Source organism: Oratosquilla oratoria, chromosome 20 (assembly GCF_046742065.1).
Source record: "Oratosquilla oratoria isolate Oo_2021 chromosome 20, ASM4674206v1, whole genome shotgun sequence".
In the NCBI taxonomy this organism is placed as follows: domain Eukaryota; kingdom Metazoa; phylum Arthropoda; class Malacostraca; order Stomatopoda; family Squillidae; genus Oratosquilla; species Oratosquilla oratoria.
Genome location: NC_134796.1, coordinates 55,193,643 through 55,213,642, shown reverse-complemented (window position 1 = coordinate 55,213,642; position 20,000 = coordinate 55,193,643). Strand labels below are relative to the sequence as shown.

The following is a 20,000-nucleotide window of genomic DNA, read 5'->3' as shown; positions in this document are numbered from 1 at the left end:
AGATATAGAAATATGTATATATTCATTATTACCCCCGTGTATGCTCATATGTATACACAGATGTATGCATGGATATGCAAATACATTTATGTTCAGACTTATGTTCTATGCATGAGTTCATAATTTTTTCTTCGTGTTTTTTTTTTTTCCGAAAATATTTACCGATGTTGAAGAGGCTGCCTCAGAAGTGGGCATACCCGTATTGCTTACATTGAAGCTTATATAATCACAACCTATATTCCCTTCCTCCTCCTTACTTCTCCTTACTCCTCCTTCCTCCTCCTTCCTCCTCCTTCCTCCTCCTTACTTCTCCTTACTCCTCTCTCCTCCTCCTTACTCCTCCTTCCTCCTCCTCCTCCTCCTCCTCCTTCCTCCCTCCTCCTCCTTACTTCTCCTCCTCTTTCCTTCTTTCTACTTCTTCCTCTCATTCCTTCCTCCTTCGTTCTCCTTCTTCCTAACCCTCCTCCTTTCTCCTCTTTCCTCCTTCCTCCTCCTCCCTACTCCCTCCTCCTCCTTACTTCTCCTTCCTCATTCTTACGCCTTACTCCTCCTTCCTCCTTACTTCTCCTTCCTACTCCCTCCTTCCTCCTTCCTCCTCCTTTCTACTTCCTCCTCTCCCTCTTTCCTCCTCGCCCTCCGTCTTCCTCTCCCTCCTTCTTCCTCTCCCTTCTTCCTTCTTCCTCCTTTCCCTCCCTCCTTCTTCCTTCTTCATCCTTCGTTTTTTCATTCTTCATCAATTCCCTTTGTCCTCCTTCCTTCTTCCTCACTCCCCCTTCGTCATTTATTCTTCATGTTTTTCCTCCTTCTTCTCTCCATCTTCCTTCCACTCCTTCCTCCTACTCCTTCCTCCTCCTCCTTTCCCCTTCTCCTCAGTCCTACCATCCTATTCAATCCCAACATCTCGCTCTTGTTTTCACTCTCTTCTCCTCACCCCTTCCTATCCTCCTCAGTCCCTCCTCTCCTCCCCTCCTCTCTTCGCTCTTCTTCTCCTTCTTCCTTCCCCTCCCCTCCTCCTCCCTTCCTCCACTATTTCCCTCCCTCCTTCCTTCCTGAACTCCTTTTCCCTTCCTCATCCCTCTCCTCTCTTTTCTTCTCCTCTTTCCTCTTACTCTCTTTCCCTCACGTCACCTCTTCTTTCCTCTCCTTCATCCCTCTCTTCCCCTCCTCACTCCTCTCCCCCATCCTCACCTTCTCCTCTCTTCATTCCCATCTCTTCTCTCATCCAACCTCTTTTCCCTCTTTTCCTTCCACTCCCCTCACCTCTTCACTCTTTTTTACCGCTCTCCTCTCTCACACCTCCTCTTCTCACTTCTCCCCTCTCTTTATCCCTCTCTTTCCACTCCCTCTCCTCCCCACTCCCTCTCCTCCCTATTCCCTCTCCTCCCCACTCCCTCTCCTTCCACTCCCTCTCTTCCCCACTCCCTCTCCTCCCCACTCCCTCTCCTCCCCACTTCCTCTCCTTCCACTTCCTCTCCTTCCACTTCCTCTCCTTCCACTCCTTCTCCTCCCCACTTCCTCTCTCCCCACTCCCTCTCCTTCCACTCCCTCTCCTCCTCACTCTCTATCCTCTCCACTCCCTCTTTTCCCACTCCCTCTCCTCCCCACTCCCTCTCCTCCCCACTCCCTCTCCTCCCTATTCCCTCTCCTCCCCACTCACCTCTTCCTCTGTCTCACCATTTCTTTCCATACTCCCCCTTCCCTTTCCCTTTTATTCTTTCCTCTCCCCTTTTCCTTCATTCCCCTCATTCCTCTCGCTATTTACCTCTCCTTCCCTCACTCACTCCATCTCTACCTCCTCTCTTACGAGACTCCTTCACTCCCTTCCCCCTTCCCTCCTTCCATCCCTCCCTCCTTCCCTACTCGTTTCCCACCTCCCAAGAGACTCCAACACTCCCTTTCCCCCCTCCCCCCTTCCCCTTTACTCCTTCCCCCTTCCCCTTCCACCTTCCCCCTTCCCCTTCCCCCTTCCCCTTCCCCCTTCCCTCCTTCCCTCCTTCCCTTTCCCCCTTCCCTCCTTCCCTCCCCCTTCCCCTTCCCTCCTTCCCTTCCTCCTTACCACTTCCCCTTTCCTCCTTCCCTCCTTCCCTTCCCCTTTTCTCCTTCCCTCCTTCCCTCTTCCCCCTTCCCCCCTCCCCCTTCCCCCCTCCCCCTCCCCCCTCCCCCCTTTCCCTTCCTTTCTAATCCCGCCGACTCTAAAACACATAGAAGCCATCACTAGTTTTTCTCTGGTGTGTTCAATCGGTGTAGAGTTTCTGCCTTCGACTCAATAGAATCTCATTGGGTCGCGAAGCAAAAGAATCGCCTCTCGATCCCCAACCACCTCCCCGGTCCCCAATGTTCCTGACCCGCCCATTGTCACAGCAAATTTCGAGTAAGGTTGCATCGGCAGGGAGGTTGTTTGAGAGAGAGAGAGAGAGAGAGAGAGAGAGAGAGAGAGAGAGAGAAGGGAGGGAGGTGGAGGATAGAGAGAGGTGGGGAGTGGACACTGACTCAAATATTGATGTAGGGTGTTTGTGTTTGTATGTGTGTGTGTGTGTGTGTGTGTGTGTGTGTGTGGTGTGTGTGTGTGTGTGTGTGTGTGTGTGTGTGCGTGTGCGTGTCTGTATGTGTGAAAGAGAGAGAGATGTAGAGAGAAAGAGAGAAAGTGAGAAAGAAAAAGGAACGCAACTGTAGGGGACCCTAAATGCTGGTGCAGGATGGTTGTGCCTGCAGACCTGTTGTTTCAAGAAAGGGGAAAAAAAATTGCAGTTCTTGATTGTTTCTGGATGGGAGCGATTGCAAGGAAAAAGAAACAAAATAAAAAGTAAAAAAAAATGGAAAAAGAGGTTCGGGGGGAATGTCCAACTCTTCCCTCCTTGCGGACATTATCTCCCCAAAGAGGTGAAGTCCGACATTTGGTCCAGAAGAGATTTAAGGGTGGAAGTAGGAGGGAGGAGGGTGGTGGAGGGAAGTGGAATGGGTGGAAGTAGGTGCATGTCTTCCACTTGGCTACCTTCCCTTATAAGGGGGGAAAATCCCTTGGTGTATATATAGATAACAAGAGAGATATAGATTAAGTGGTCAAAATTCTTCTTTGAGTGAAGATTAGTTTCTTATCACTAAAGGATGCTGTGTACGTAAGTATAACAGGGAAGTCACTGAAGTATTGACTGCAAAAAACTAATGCAGTCCTTATCCTAAGAAGAAAAGAAAGAAGAATAAAGAGAAGGAAAATATGAAATGGATAAAGAGGACAAGAAGGGTAGAAGGAGAGAGTTTAGGAGAAAAAGAGAGAGAGAGAGAGAGAGGGGCGGGGGAGAAAGAGAGAGGCAGGGGAAAGAGAGGGATAAAGGAAAAGGAGAGAGGGGGAAAGAGAGAGAGAGAGAGGCGGGGGAGAAAGAGAGAGGCAGGGGGAAAGAGAGGGATAAAAGGGAGAGAGGGAGGAAAGAGAGAGAGAGACAGGGGAAAGAGGGGAGGGAAAAGGAGGGGAGAGAGGGAGGGAAGAGAGAGAGAGAGGGGTTAAAGAGAGGGAGAGAGAGATAAATTGCATGAATGGCGGTGATGAGTAAGGGCAAGGGTCGACAGCTTAGGACAGTAATTGGTCGTTTTTTACCATTTTCATTTCATTCTTTGTTGTTGTCGTTGTCACTACTGTTGATGTTGTCATTGTCATTATTATTGCTGTAGTTGTTGTTGGTGTTGTTTGAGCTTTCACGGATTACAGATTTAGGAAGATTATTTTATCTATTTTATTTATTTTTTATTTTATTTTATTTTTTCTATTTTAGGAGTTTAATCTTCCCACACTTTTTTCATACATCATGCATGCATGGAAGTGTACATATATCCTCATGAACTAAATATTTACATGCATATATGTTACCACGTGTGTGCGCGTACATACATATATACACCTTTACCTAGTAGGTGTGTGCACGTTCATACCTTTGCCTATTTCAATCACACTCGCCTATACATACACACACACACGCACACACACACACACACCACACACACACACACACACACCACACACACACACACACACGCACAATACACATTTCATAGGGATATATTGTAATAAATATAATTTCTGCCAGTTCTGCAATTGAGACCTAAATTCCAAAAACTTATTATTCATTCATGTATTCCTCTGAGGGAATAGCTACCCTGATCACCACATAACGTAAACACAAACCAACAATAATAATTGAGAAACCTTTTACAAAAGCACTACATATATATATATATATATATATACTGTATATATATATATATACTGTATATATATATATACATATGTACATATATATATATATATATATATATATATATATATATATATTGCTAATGATGACACAGTGTTTAGGAAGAAAGTCAGGCATAAGTACACATGGGAGAGGGTGGTAGATGGAAGGGTGGTTGATAAGGCATAAATGGACTATGTAGTGGTATCTAGGAAAAGAATAGGAAAACTTTTGGATGTCCCTGTTAATAGGGGAGAGAGTGGAGGGAGATCAGATAATGTTTCGGTTGAAGATAAGTTGAGTGTGGAGGATAGGTGAAGAAAGAGAAAAGGGCGGAAGGTAGAGAGGTTCTTAGAATAAACTTTTTAAATGAGAAGGAAGAGGTGCAGGAGTACAAGGAGAAGCTGAGAGAAGTGTGGGAGGTGGAGAAGGATAGAGTGGAAGTAGGTGTGGAAGAGGAATGGTGGTGTTTTAAGGAGGAAGTGACAAGGTGTGCAAAGATGGTATGTGGAACAAAGAAGATGGTAGGGAATAAAAGGAAGGGTAGTGAGCGGGGGGATGATGAAGTGAAGAAGGTATCAGAAGAGAAGAAAGGAATGTTCAGGGAATAATAATAGTAATAATGATAATGATAACAATGTTAATGATAATAATTTATAATAATTATAATAATAATGATGATGATGATAATGATGATGATAAGGGTATCATCGTCATCGTCGTCATTATCATCATCATCATCATCATCACCACCATAATCCTCATCACCATAATCATCATCACCACCATCACGTTTGATCTGACCGCAGAACATCATCTCATCATCTTCCTTTTCTTTCCACAGAGTCATTGCCTCTTCTTCTCATCCTGTGCGGCGTCGTCGGGGGCATCGTGGTGGTGTTGGTGGTGGCCATGCTGGCCATCCTCTGCGCGAGAAAGTCTGCGCGGAAACAGAAAGGTGAGGACCAGTGAGGCCACGGTCCCGTGGGACTCGACTTTTCATGCCCAATCGACCGCGTCTTCGGTATAGTAACGGAATTAACGAATTTAACGGATGTAACGGTTTTTACTTTTATTTATTTATTTATTTATTTATTTATTTATTTATGTTGTTTTTTCTGAGGGGGGGTCGACGCTGCGTTACAGACTATGATCAAAGCGCAGGCTAGGATTCTTCATTGTTGGTATTTTCTTTTATTGTTTGGCAATTTTTGGTATAGACTATATGTTGATATGTTCTTTGTTTGGAAATATACACATGTCCACACCTAGCCACATAATCGTACACACAGACATACAGACACACAGACACATATACGTACTTAATATATTCATACATATGTAAATATACAAGCACAGTACATTACATTACATGTACAGTATATGCATATGCATATGTATTTTTATATGTATATTTACATATACACGTACATATATATGTATATGTAAATACATATGTACATGTTTATGTATAATTTACTTGTACCCGTATATGCATGCATTTCATGGACTGAATTCAGGGAGAGGCGGATGTCTAGTACATAAGCGAAGAAAATGAAGAAGCGTTGGCTCGCTCCGTCAGCAACATGCAATCTTAGTTACAGTTTGCTGCAATTCAGCATTGCAGAGCTCAATCTATTCATTATTCACACAGGGTGCGGGCGGTCGCTTCTAAACCCGTTTTTAGTCACCCAACGCGTTCCCCCATTGCCCCCCTCTCCCACCACTACCCCCTACCCCCGCACCCTTCTCCCCCTTTGCCCCCCATCACTTCCTCTCCCCCTCTACCCCCTGTCCGCCCTCACCCACTGCCACTCTCCCCCTGTCCCCCTGCCTCCTCTCCCCCCTTTCCCCCTTTCACCACCTCTCCCCCTCTACCCCCTGTCCGCCCTCTCCCACTGCCCCTTTCCCCCTATCCCCCTGCCTCCTCTCCCCCCTTTCCCCCCATTGGCCCCTCTCCCCCTCAACCACCTGTCCCCCCTCTCCCCTGCCCCTCTCCCTCTGTCCCCCCTGACCCCCTTTCCCTCTCCCCCCCCCAAATCGCCCCCTGTCACCCCCTCTTCGATAACGCCCCCTTGGCCTTGTTATATTATTCACTCATGTCATGCATTTCTTCACTGCATTTGTCTGGGTCATTACCCTTATTATTATGTGTGTCCTTGCCTTCACCGGCCCTCGAGGTCTTTGTCCATCTGCTTCTGGTTCGTATCTGCTCGTTGTCTGTGCCTTCGGTTAGCCTTTCTCTCTCCCCCTCTCCCATACACACTCAGGCGTCCTTATAAACCATCCCTTACTCTTATTCTTCCTCCTACTCCACCTACTCCTTCTACTCATATTCCTCCTACTCTTAATCCTACTCATGCCCTTAGTCCTACCACTACTCCTACTACTACTCCTGCTCCTGCATCGCCTCCTCCTCCTCTCCCTTCTCCTCCTCCTCCTCCTCCTCTTCCTCCACGTGAGCATCATCATCAGTATCATTATCAGCTCCGTCGGTATCATCATCACTATCAAGTTCGCCGTTGATATTGTCATTATTATGATAAACATCACAATCAACATTATTACCTCCACAAGCAGCATCAGCAGTATTCTTTGTCAGCCCTTTTTCTTATTTGCTAAATTTTCAGTTTCTTCCCCTCCTTTGTTACTCTGTTTTATCCGTGTCTACTTATCCTTCGTCCTTTATCCAATTCTCTCCTGTGCGAGTCTGTGTATCCTCATCCGTTATCCTTCCTCCTTTATCCAATTCTCTCCAGTGCGAGTCTGTGTATCCTTCGTCCTTTATCCAATTCTCTCCTGTGCGAGTCTGTGTATCCTCATCCGTTATCCTTCCTTCTTTATCCAATTCTCTCCAGTGCGAGTCTGTGTATCCTTCGTCCTTTATCCAATTCTCTCCTGTGCGAGTCTGTGTATCCTCATCCGTTATCCTTCCTTCCTTTATCCAATTCTCTCCAGTGCAAGTCTGTGTATCCTTCGTCCTTTATCCACTTCTCTCCTGTGCGAGTCTGTGTATCCTCATCCTCTATCCTTCCTTCTTTATCCAATTCTCTCTAGTGCGAGTCTGTGTATCCTTCGTCCTTTATCCACTTCTCTCCTGTGCGAGTCTGTGTATCCTCATCCGTTATCCTTCCTTCTTTATCCAATTCTCTCCAGTGCGAGTCTGTGTATCCTTCGTCCTTTATCCAATTCTCTCCTGTGCGAGTCTGTGTATCCTCATCCGTTATCCTTCCTTCTTTATCCAATTCTCTCCAGTGCGAGTCTGTGTATCCTTCGTCCTTTATCCAATTCTCTCCTGTGCGAGTCTGTGTATCCTCATGGTTGGTCCTTGCTACTTTATCCAATTCTCTCCAGTGCGAGTCTGTGTATCCTTCGTCCTTTATCCAATTCTCTCCTGTGCGAGTCTGTGTATCCTCATCATTTATCCTTCCTCCTTTATCCAATTCTCTTCAGTGCGAGTCTGTGTATCCATCGTCCTTTATCCAATTCTCTCCTGTACGAGTCTGTGTATCCTCATCCGTTATCCTTCCTTCTTTATCCAATTCTCTCTAGTGTGAGTCTGTGTATCCTTCGTCCTTTATCCAATCCTCTCCTGTACGAGTCTGTGTATCCTCATCCGTTATCCTTCCTTCTTTATCCAATTCTCTCCTGTGCGAGTCTGTGAGTCTGTGTAGCGTCATCCTTCGCCATCCGGTGCGTCATCCATCGTTGTTCCTGACCTGATTCTCCAATTAATCATTTCCTCACTCGGCCCTATCTTGCCTTCATCAAACTTTCATACAGTTCGCATCAAGTCTTCATAATCGTTTCATGCCGGCATGAGCTTGATTTAAGAATTTTTTTAACCTTTTCTTTCTCACTCTCCATCTATCTATCTATTTATCTCTCTATCTATCGCTCTCTCTCTCTCTCTCTCTCTCTCTCTCTCTCTCTCTCTCTCTCTCTCTCTCTCTCTCTCTCTTTTCCTCTCCTTCTCCCTTCCTCCCCCCCCTCTCTCTCTCTCTCTCTCTCTCTCTCTCTCTCTCTCTCTCTCTCTCTCTCTCTCTCTCTCTTTCTATCTCTCTCTCTCTCTCTGTCTGTCTCTCTCTCTCCATCTCTCTTAATCTCTCTCTTTTTCATTTTACTTCTTTTTCTTCTTCGTCTTCTCCTCCTCCTTCGTGTTCCTCTTATTACTATTATCATTATGATTATTGGAAGCTCGCTGGCTAAGCGGGTTAGGGCGTCGTTACTTGCGGCAAAGGTCGAGGGGATGGCGGTTCGAATCCTGCCACCGGCGAAGTTGAACCAAAGGCATGGTTAATTAAATTCCACGCTACAAAGCCCTCTGTAAGGGGCACCGCCCTAGCCTTCCGATGGGGGGAGTTTGTGACGTTAAACCAAATTAGTCAATCAAAAAATTATGATTATTATCACGATCATTTCGTTTTTATTTCATTTTTGCCTATTTCGTACAAAGACGGATAATTTTTTTCTTTTCTATTTTCAGGAGATTCGAACAGTGGCGGGCTTCCGGAAAAAACGGTCACGATCCAGATGAATGACCAGAACTCTACAGCCAACGAATCTGACCTTAAAGTGAGTACAAAGGTCACGTGACCAGTACAAAGGTCGCATGATTAAGGGGGAAATATGGGGACCGTGATGGTGAGGAGAAGGAGGAAGAGGAGGAGGAGGAGGAGGAAGAAAAGTGACACGAAGAAAGATCACATTAAGTGAATGATAGATGATTGTGTAGGAGTTGTTTTATATCATTTTTGTACACTGTATTACCTTGTCTGATATTTTCTTATATAAAACCATATCAAATACTAAAAAGGTATATTTATTTTATTATCTATTTATTCATTTACGTATTTTATTTATATGTTTATATATTTGTTTATTTTTTATTCATTTCATTTATCAATTGATTTTTTTTTTTTATTATTATTATTATTATTTTTTTATTCATTTTGTGACCATATTTTTTGACGGTGGCTGTCAGATGTCACAGATAGAAATGTGTCGCTTTGTCCTTGTGACACAAGCGTTGTGTCACTCATGGCTGCTTCTGGCTCGTGTTGCGTCAGCATTGTGTCAGATTCCTGTGTCACAATTGTGTCATAATGTTGAATTGTGTCACCATGACTGTTTTTTTTTTTTTTTTTTTGTGTTATCTCTCATGATGATTATCTTCATTTTTAGTACAAAATATTTCTCTACATTCTTGAAAACCTGTCTCTATTTCCACAAAAGTAACTAGAATTAAGCTTACTGGTTTTGCATTGTATTTTTTATCATACTTTTTTTGTATTTTATATTTTTTCAATGTTCGTTTCATGAACGTTTCACCACTTTTTCAAATCTTGACTTCGACTGTTTTTCTAATTTCATTTCATCTCTCTTCAGCTACTTCTCTTTTTTTGAGTGAAACTCTCTCTTCATGATTTCCAAACCGAGTTCAGTTTGAGAATTCCGGACAAGTCTACTTTGTGTGTGTTTGTGTGTGTGTGTGTGTATGTGTGTGTGTGTGTGTGTGTGTGTGTGTGTGTGTGTGTGTGTGTGTGTGTGTGTGTGTGTGTGTGTGTGTGTGTGTGTGTGTGTGTGTGTGTGTGCTTCGTAACGTAGAGTATATGATATGTACAAAATATAAACCATCTACATTTTTTCATTGAAAAAAAAAAATATATATATATATATGTAAATATATATATATACATATATATATATATATATATATATATATATATATATATATATATATATATATATATATATATATATACACACACATTACCCTTTGGCCACTCTTCCTCCTTACCCGCCCCCTTCCTCTTCATACCTCCTTCTCTTCCTGGACTTCCTCTTCGATCTCGCTCTTATCAGGGTACTGAAGAATGATGAGGAAGAGGAAGAAGAGGAGGACGAGGAGGAGGAGGAGGAGGAGGAGGAGGAGAAGAAGGAAGAGGAGAAGGAAGAGGAACCTTTTGCTTCATCTCGATGTGACTTCGTCCACACTTTGCTTGACTTCTTCGTCTGTAGCGAGATCGGAAATCAATGACGCGGTGAGCCTCTGGGTGACTTCTTCCAGGTCTCATCGATCTCCCAAGTACTCGATCTCCTGTCTCTACCAGTACCTCTGACTCTACTCGAAAATACCAGGGGGTTTGGTGGTCGAAGTAGGCCAAGAGAGGGTTACATTGGAGATATGCGAATACAAATTTTACAAGTTAAAGTTTAGTATATATATATATATATACATATATATATATGTATATACATATATATATATATATATATATATATATATATATATATGTACATACACACAAAAACACACACACACACACACACAAACACACACACACACACACGTTCAGTTTCTCGTCCTTCGCTCACCAGACTAAATTCCATAAAGGCCATCACCAGACTAAAGCCAATAAGTTTTGTCCCTTTTCCCAAAACATTTGGGACATGTTTTATGGCCCCACTTCACTCCTGAGCGAAACCTTATGGAATTGATGACAACACTTATTTTCGTGCCTGAACGGGGCGACACATAACAAAGAGACTGTAAATGAATGGAGCTGTCGTGTGGGGCCGAGCGATGAAACGTGGAGAGGAAGAAAGAGACCTTCGTCTTGAAGAATTAGAACAAAGTTTGAAGCTTCGCTATTGTTACTTCTTGCAAGACGAAAAAATATGCGTTTACGCTATTTATATATATATATATATATATATATACATGTGTGTGTATGTGTGTGTGCGTGCGTGTGTGTGTGTATGTTTGTGTGTGTGTGTGTGTGTGTGTGTGTGTGTGTGTGTGTGTGTATGTGTTTGTGTGTGTTTGTATGTGTGGATGATTGACTGCAGTCTGGGATCACGTGTTAGACTTGTGATCAATACGTATTATCCTCTAAGACAATAGCTCATAGCTTATACATGCCTCGATCTACGGATAATAACGTGTGTGTGTGTGTGTTCGTGTGTGTGTGTGTGTGTGTGTGTGTGTGTGTGTGTGTGTGTGTGTGTATGTGTGTGTGTGTGCGAATTTACCTAATTGTTGCGTACAGTAAATAAGCAAAACTGGTGGGGCCCCGTCTCATCCCCACAAGATATCACATCTAGATTCAAATTCATGTGTGTGTGCGTACGTGCGTGCGTGCGCACTAAATTATATTCCTTCGCTGATTGCCACTGATCACTAACTTTCCTCCTCTCTCTCTCTCTCTCTCTCTCTCTCTCTCTCTCTCTCTCTCTCTCTCTCTCTCTCTCTCTCTCTCTCTCTCTCTCTCTGTCTCTCTCTCTCTTTCTCTCTCTTTTATTATTGTTCTTTCTTCTTCTTTTTTTTCTAAAAATCTTTCTTTTGACCCTTGCCTCTCATTCACTTTTTTCTTCTTCCTCCTCTTCTTGTTCTTTTTCTTCCACTTTCGTCTACTTCCTCTTCCTCTTCTTACTCTTGTTTCCTCTCTTCCTCTCTTGCTTCCCCTCTTCCTCTGCTTGTATCTTTTCTCCCTCCTTTTCCTCTTCTTCCTCCTCTCCCTCCTCTTCCTCTTCTTCCTGTATCTATTTTTTCTTCTCTTCCTTACTTCTCTCATGTCTCTTTTTGGTTTTCTCTTTATTTCTCTTTTTTTTGTCATTTCCTCTTCTTCTGCTTGTACCTCTTCAGCCTTCTGTCTCTCCTCTTCCTCTTCTCCTTCCTCTTTTCTTCCACTTTTCGTCTCTTTTTGTTCCTCTTCCTCTCCTTCCCACTCTTTCCTGCCCTCTTCCTTGGAATTTAACTCTTCCTTCTCCTCTTTTCCTCCTCCTTTTTTCCTCTTTCTTTTACACTCCTTCTTCCTCTTCCTCTTCCTCTCTCCTTCCCTCTACCTCTTCCTCTTCATCTCTCCCTTCCTCTACCTCTTCCTCCTCTTCTCACTTTCCTTCTCCCTCTTCCTCTCTCCCTTCCTCTACCTCTTGCTCTTCCTCCTCCTCTTCCTCCTCCTCCTCCTTTTCCTCCTCCTCTTCCTCCCACAAGCACTACCTCCTTGGACAGTTTCCTATTCCTGAGCAGCTTCTGCTCCTTCCACTTAATTAGACCACTTAGATAAAACTTACTGATTAATGGCATCCCTCCTGCTTAGACGGAGCTAGAGTAAGACGGATTCCGCTCTCTCTCTCTCTCTCTCTCTCTCTCTCTCTCTCTCTCTCTCTCTCTCTCGCTCTCGCTCTCGCTCTCTCTTTCTCTCGCTCTCTCTTTCTCTCTCTCTCTCTCTCTCCCTCCCTCCCTCTCTCTTCCTCCCCACCCTCCCTCTTCCTCTCCCTCCCTCCTTCTTCCTCCCCCCTCCCTCCCTCTTCCTCCCTTTCTCCCTCTTTCTCTCCCTCCCTTTCTCCCTCTTTCTCACCATCCCTCTAACCACCCTTTCTCTCTCTCTCTCTCTCTCTCTCTCTCTCTCTCTCTCTCTCTCTCTCTCTCTCTCTCTCTCTCTCTCTCTCTCTCTCTGTCTCTCTCTCTCTCAACTTGTTTTGGAGCTCTCTAATATATTTGTTTTTGTCATTTTTTTCTCGTCAGTCTTCTTTTGCTAAAGAAGCCTCTAAGTGATTGTTTCAATCTCTGTGGTCTTCACAGCAGGATGTGGCCTTAAGTCCCGAGTTTGATCCTTTACCACTCCCCGGGGCTCGTCAGAATCTGACCCGTGGCATGGAAAATATGCAAATACGTCTTTCCTTGCTGTAGCATTAGTGTAAAATAAATTATATTTCAATTATAGAGGGGTTGGTATGTATATATATATATATATATATATATATGTATATATATATACTGTATATATATATATATGTATGTATGTATATATGTGTGTGTTATTTGTGTGTGTGTGTGTGTGTGTGTGTGTGTGTGTGTGTGTGTGTGTGTGTGTGTGTGTGTGTGCGTGTGTGTGTGAAATGTACAAAATAAGCAACACCGAACAATATATCAATATAGTTTTGATACATTATGAATAATTTTCATTTGTCCGTATTCATGTCTACATTATGTCTCCTTCTCATTTCGCTTTAGTATGTCTGCTTCTGACCCAGGGCGGTGGGCAGGGTGCAGGGATGACCCGTCATCCAGGAGGTGCTCAGATGAGAGGAAGGGTGGGAGGGGTGTGGAGTGTATTTAGGGATGAAATGGGTGGGAGTGTTTTTATGCCTTTCCCTTTTTGGCTACCTCCCTTGGAAGGGGGAAAAAGCCTTGGTATATGTATGTATGTATATCTACTTGTCTACCAACCTGACTCCTCATCTACCTCTCTGTCTACCGAACAGGGCCTCTTTCCTGAAGATAATTTATCATCTGTCAACTCTTCTGTCAATTTGTTTCTCTGTCTGTCTGTTTGTCTATGAGGTTATAAGTCGGTCTTTTAATCTTCCTTTCTGTCCCTCTGTTTGACTGTCTGTCTGTCTATCAACCTGCCTGTCTATCTTTCTGCCGGCCTATCACTCTATCTCCCTGTCTGTCTATCTCTCTGTCTATATATCTACCTATCCATCTGCTCATTTCTCTGTCTGTCTACCAGCTTACCTCTCTATTCCACCTGTCGAAAGATCTGTCTATCTACCAGCATACCTCTCTATCTGTCTACCTGTCGATAACTTCTGTCTGTCTGTCTGTCTACCAGCTTACCTCTCTGTCTGTCTGTCTGTCTGTGGCTTATTTTGTGAATGTGTCTATGTGGTCAAGGCTCGCTGCTTTACACCGGGAGTTCACCTATTGATCGGAGGGGCGCGCGCACACGCACACACACACACACACACACACACACACACACACACACACACACACACACACACACACAGTGCTAATCAGAGCTGCTGCTCAGTAAGCCACCCCTTTCCCCCTCTCCCCCTTTCCCCTTTTCCCCCTTTGTCCCTCTCCCCCTTTCACCATATCCCCCTCTCCCCCTCCCCCTTTCTCCATCTACCCCTCTCCCCCTTTCCCCCTTTCACCATCTTCCCTCTCCCCCTCTCCCCCTCTCCCCTTCTTTCTTCTCCCCCTATTACTTCTTCCATTCCCCCCTCTTTTCCTCGCTCCTTTTCCATCTCCACTCTCCCTTCTTCCCTTCTCTCCTCTCCCCCTCTCCCCCTCTCCCCTCTTTCCATCCTTCCTCTCCCCCTCTCCCATGTTCCCCTTCTCCCATCTCCTATCTTCCATTTCTTTCTCCCCCTTCTCACTTCCTCATCCCTCTTTCCATCCCTCTCCCCCTCTCTTCTCCCCCTCTCTCCTCTCCCTCGCTCTCCTTCCCCCTCTCTCCTCTCCCCCTCTCTCCTCTCTCCCTCTCTCCTCTCTCCCTCTCTCTTCTCTACCTCACTCCTCTCCCTCTCTCCCCTTCTCCCCTTCTCCCTCTCTTACCATTTCCCTTCTACCCCTTCTCTTCCCTCTCCCATCTATCCCCTTCCATCTCCCTTCTCTCCCCATTCTCCTCTCCCCTCTCCTCATTTCCTCTTGTCACCTCTTACTTGTTCCCCTTTCTCCTCTCCCTTCCAATCTCCCAGATTTTCCCCTTTTCTCTCTTCTCCCCTCTCTTCTATCCTTTCAAAACTCTCTTATCCCATTTCTTTCTCTTTTCTCTTTTTTTCTTCTCTTTTTTTCATTTCCATCCCATACGTTCCTCTGCTAATTTCTTTATCACCTTTCCTCTATCTCATTTTCGTAAATTTCCCCTCTCTCTACTCTCCTTTCTCCCCTCTCTCCTGTCTCATCTCCTCTCTCAACTCCTTCTCCCCAACTCTCTCCTCTCTACTCTCTCGTCGCCTCTTTCCTCTCCTTCTCCCATTCTCCCTCTTCTTTCTCTCCCGTCCTCTATCTCCCTCTTTATTCTTCTCTCTCACTCTTTATCCTCCACTTCCCTCCCTACTTTCCTATTTCCCCTCTCCACTCCTTCTCCCTTTCCCTTTCCTCTTTCTCTGTCATCCTCTCTCCCACCCTCTCCCCTTTACCCTTTATTCCTTCCCATTCTCCCTCTGTTTCCCCTCTCCCTTTCCCCTCTCCCACCCTCTGTCTCATACTTCCCATTTTACCCGCTTCTCTACTCTCCCATGTCCCCTCTCTGTTCCTTCTCCCATTCCTCCTCCTCCTCTTCCCTCCGTCACCTCCACCTCCCCACCCGTCACCTCCCTCTCCCCTCACAGTTTATCAACAACTGTGATGTGTAATTTGGATCAGCTGGGCAAATGAATGTATTCTGAGGATCGTCACTGCCAGTTGTGGATCGGGAGCGCGCGTGTGTATTTACACTGTGGATCTGCATTCCACATGATGTATGTGGATCCTCCTGGCATGCGAGGTGTCGTGAGGTTGAGTGGATTTATTGCTGCCATCGACTTTGTAGAAAATGGATAAGGTGGATTCAGAGTGGATGTTTGGGTGGAGAAAGCTGTCGGGTTTCAGGAGAGGTGTTGGGGCTAAGAGAATCAATCATTGCAAATCCAAAGGTTTTCTCTTAAGCTGAATAAAATCGCTTGTAAGGGACTCAGAGGTTCAAACTAATACATTAGGGTGAAGTGTAAACCAGGGTGAAATGAAGCGAGGCAGAAGATAAAGATGACACGAAGTGTGAGGAAGAGAGGAAGGGCGACCAGAAGCCAATCATACAGAAACTGTCAGATGAAGGTTAAAAAGTCACTGATTAATTGAACAGAAGTTGATGAACAGCGATTCGCGAGGGGAGGGGATGGGGGGAAGGAGAGGGAGGGGAGTAGGTGGAGGAAGGTGGTGGGGGAGGGGGGGAGGGACCCGAAATAATTCCATGATTTTTGGTTGGGTCAGGCGGTGACTGTGGGCACAAAGCTTCTGGTAGAGTCCGCCGAAGAGTCTGCCAGGAGGTGCCGAAGAAAGAACTACGCCCTCGACTTCGTTGCCCGACAACAGTGAATATAAGGCTCCTCTTCCTTAGACAATGTTGTTTAGAGCAGTGATGAATAATTCGTTCTACCTTATGCATAAAAAAACACCATTTCCCGGAATAGAAAATAGCATTTCATAAGCGGTTGGCGTTGTTAAATTCGGAAACATATTTAGGGTGATGGAACAATAAAGTATGCATAATGTGGGTCTGTTGACAGCTAAACATAAATCTCTTAACTTGATGAGCACAATATACAGAAAATTCTTTACTAATCGCTCTTTCTTCCACAGTGATCACTCATTTACTGATACATCTTTATATCAAAAACCGAACAAATTGGAAAATTGTTTAATAAAACTGCACCAAAGTTGACAAATGCATTCTTGATACCAGATCTAGAAAATTATTAAAACTTCAGAACAATCTGTCATCAAAACCTTTTCATTTGATCTAAAAATATTTCACGGTGACGTCATTCTTATTAATTTATCACACACTGTTATTTAGCTCGTGTTCGTGGAGTTCCCACGGGAGGGCTCGCTTGTTAATTGTGTTGTCCAAATTGGGTTTTATGTACACCTGTGGATACGCTACATTGTTCAAACGATTGTATGAGGAGACGGTGAGAACAAAAACTAGAATTAATACATATAGATATCTCGTACTACTACTACTACTACTACTACTACTACTACTACTACTACTACTACTACTACTATTACTACTACTACTACTACTACTACTACTACTACTACTACTACTACTACTACTACTACTACTACTACTACTACTAATACCGCTACAGCTACTACTACTAATTAATAATAATAATAATAGTAATAATGATGATGAGGAAGAGGAGGAGGAGGAGGAGGAGGAGGAAAAGAAGGAAGAGGAGGACGATGATAACGACGATGATGATGGCAATGATTATGTTGATTATGATGATGATGATCTTGGTGAACATGATGAGCATGATCATGATAATGATCATGATTCTATTTATAAGTAAAGAACCTGAGAGATTGGTGAAGTCTTTATATAATCTCCATTGTTCATCCAAATGTAATTCCTTAATCATCTATGAGGGTGCGTAAGGGAAGGAAGATGTAACAAAAAAGATTTACGTCAAGAAAGAATTTTCTTTAGATAAGACTGAGCTAGTACATTCTAGATCCCTAACTACTTAAACATAGTAACGTAATTTCTAGTTTCTAAACTACCAGGAGGTTCCAAGACAAGGGGAGATAGAGGGGAGTGGAGTATGTAGGGAATGGAATGGGTGGGGGGTAGTGGTTTCTGTCTTTGTCTTTTGGCTACCCCCCGTGTAAGGGGGAAAAAGCCTTTGGTATATGTATGTATGAACTACCAGACGCCAGGCAATTTTATTCGAGTGATATAATATCCTTATGTCCACAGGATCGAAGGACAATGACTCAGCCATAATCTATGAAATCACAACCATAGGACATGATGTAATACAAACGACTGTATTCGAGTCTTTCATTCAGATAAAGTTATAAAATCGAACAAAACGAATTATTTAGAATTCACTAAACGGATTAATTGATGATTTGCATGTAGATAAAGATTGATAACCAAAAAACAAAGGACAAGGCGGTGATAAACAATGACAAAACAAAAAGTAATGAATGTTATGCTGAGGGAAATTGTCGAATATGTGTTGTCATTGCAGGTTTTGCAACTAATTGCAACTTGCATTCAACATCGATGATTGCAGGCTGTGTATTGATAAAGTATGAGGCATACACAGGGAGACGCTTAGCAGGCAAACGAAGCCGCCAGATAAGCTTCAGGTGGCAGAAGACTAGGCATTTCTCGCTAGCATGCTATTCACTTTTGCTATTTGGTTTGAGTACAAATGACCTCGGTTACAATATTCTAGACTTTCGTAAGAACATCTCAACAATTTTGTGTCTAACATTCGTATTCTAGGTTTAACTTTTCTTAGTTCGTCATTCAGCGTCTCACAAAAAAAAAAAAAAAAAATCGTAACCGAAATCGTTTCTACTCAAGCGAAGTACCAAAAGCAAATAGCATGTTAGTGTAGTGTGACGCCATCGATTTGTGTTTTTACCGTCGATGAGAGTCATTGTCCTTTATGAAGGTTTTTATCATGAATGAAGCTTTTTGTCATCGATGTATTTTTCGTCTTTGGTGATTATGTTTTTGTCATCATTGGTTCTGTTCTTGTTATCAGTGACAATGTTTATGTTATCATTGACGTTGTTTTTGTCATCGATGATCGCCTTTATCTAGAAAGGCGACCAATTCTTAGAACTTAATTCTTGAAGGCGATTAATGTCAGATCACTTGTGAATGCAATTAGAGTCATGAAAAGTAATTAAGGAATCTTATAAGACTTTCGTTGTGTGTGCGTGTGTGTGTACATGTGTGTGTGTGTGTCCGTGTGTATGTGTGAATGTGTATGTGTATGTGTTTTTATGTTCGTATTTGAATGTGTGTGTATGTGCGCGCGTGTGTGAATGACTGTGTATGTAGGTGTATGTGTTTGAGTGTGTGTAATTTTGTGTGTGTGTGTGTGTGTGTGTGTGTGTGTGTGTGTGTGTATGTGTTTGTTTGTGTGTGTGTGTGTATTTGTGTATGTGTCTTTTCTCTTGAATATGTTCCATCGCGCACACACACACACACACACACACACACACACACACACACACACACACACACACACACACACACACACACACAACACACACACACACACACACACACATATATATATATATATATATATATATATATATATATATGTATGTATGTATGTATGTATGTATATATCATATATTATACATTAATCTATGGATATTCGTACGATGTAGAGGCTCTGAAATACTCTGTATGGTCGCCCATTGATATACAGTTGCAACGAATATGAATTAGGATTGGTTGACAAATTAGCTAAGATTGCAAGAGTGGAAATGCAATGGTCGATGTGAATTTACAAAGACCACATTGAATTACAATGGAACGTGAAATTAATTTGACTCAAAATACATTCGTCATTTTGTAATCGGCTAGGAACCCAAAACCCCAATTGATATTCAAATGTAACATATACATACCGCCAGCAAAGGAGAAAGAGATTAACGCTAAATTTATTAAAATAGCTGCAGAATATTTTGTTAGATTCCTGTCAAGTTTTAATGGAGTATTTTTATATTGGTCAAATATGAATTGGATATACTTTCCCGTGAAAGAAACAAATAAAAACAGGATTAAGCTTTTTGTGTGGTATTGTGTGTGAGTATTCACCTTGGTCTTCGGATCACGTGTTGGACTCGTGATCGACAGCTATTTCCCTCCCGGAAGAGAGCTCAGAGCTCGTATGACCGATCTATGGGTAATGCTATGACCTTTCACACACACACACACACACCCAACTCCCCGCCCACGAGAGTCAGAGTAACGACCCGAAGCGCAGTGATACCGAAATAATTTCGGCCCTGGGCAGGATTCGAACCATGTACTGCGAGCACCACCGTACTTCCCAGTCCAGCGCTCTACCAACCGCGCCACCGAGTCGTGTATGTGTGTGTGTGTGTGTGTGTGTGTGTGTGTGTGTGTGTGTGTGTGTGTGTGTGTGTGTGTACGTGTGGGTGTATGTGGGTGTGTGGGTTTGAGCGTGTAGATGTTAAGTCCTTTTCTACGCACGCACATTTCATTTTTTCTTATTTCATATTGTTTAATTTTTTTTACATTATCTTATCTTCCTTTTATTTTAACCAGGACAGTGTTAACTCTTCATTCTTAAGCCACAAGCGGTCCTTATTTTCTATATCTATCTGTCTATCTATCTGTCTATCTATGTCAATTTTCTCTCCACTCTCCTCAGTCCTCTTTCCTCTTTCCTCCTCTCCCCCCTTGTCTCCCTTCCACTCCCTCC

At 43.4% G+C, this 20,000-nt stretch overlaps 1 protein-coding gene across 4 annotated transcripts in view; it reads left to right on the top strand.

Moving 5' to 3' along the window:
- Positions 1 to 20,000, top strand: part of LOC143036589 (irregular chiasm C-roughest protein-like) — a 487,628-nt gene that overhangs the window by 456,619 nt on the left and 11,009 nt on the right. For all 4 annotated transcript variants that reach the window (XM_076204147.1, XM_076204146.1, XM_076204145.1 and 1 more), the window contains 2 exons: positions 5,071 to 5,184; positions 8,713 to 8,801. In XM_076204147.1, coding sequence (XP_076060262.1) covers positions 5,071 to 5,184; positions 8,713 to 8,801 — 203 coding nt within the window. The remainder of the gene's footprint in view (positions 1 to 5,070; positions 5,185 to 8,712; positions 8,802 to 20,000) is intronic.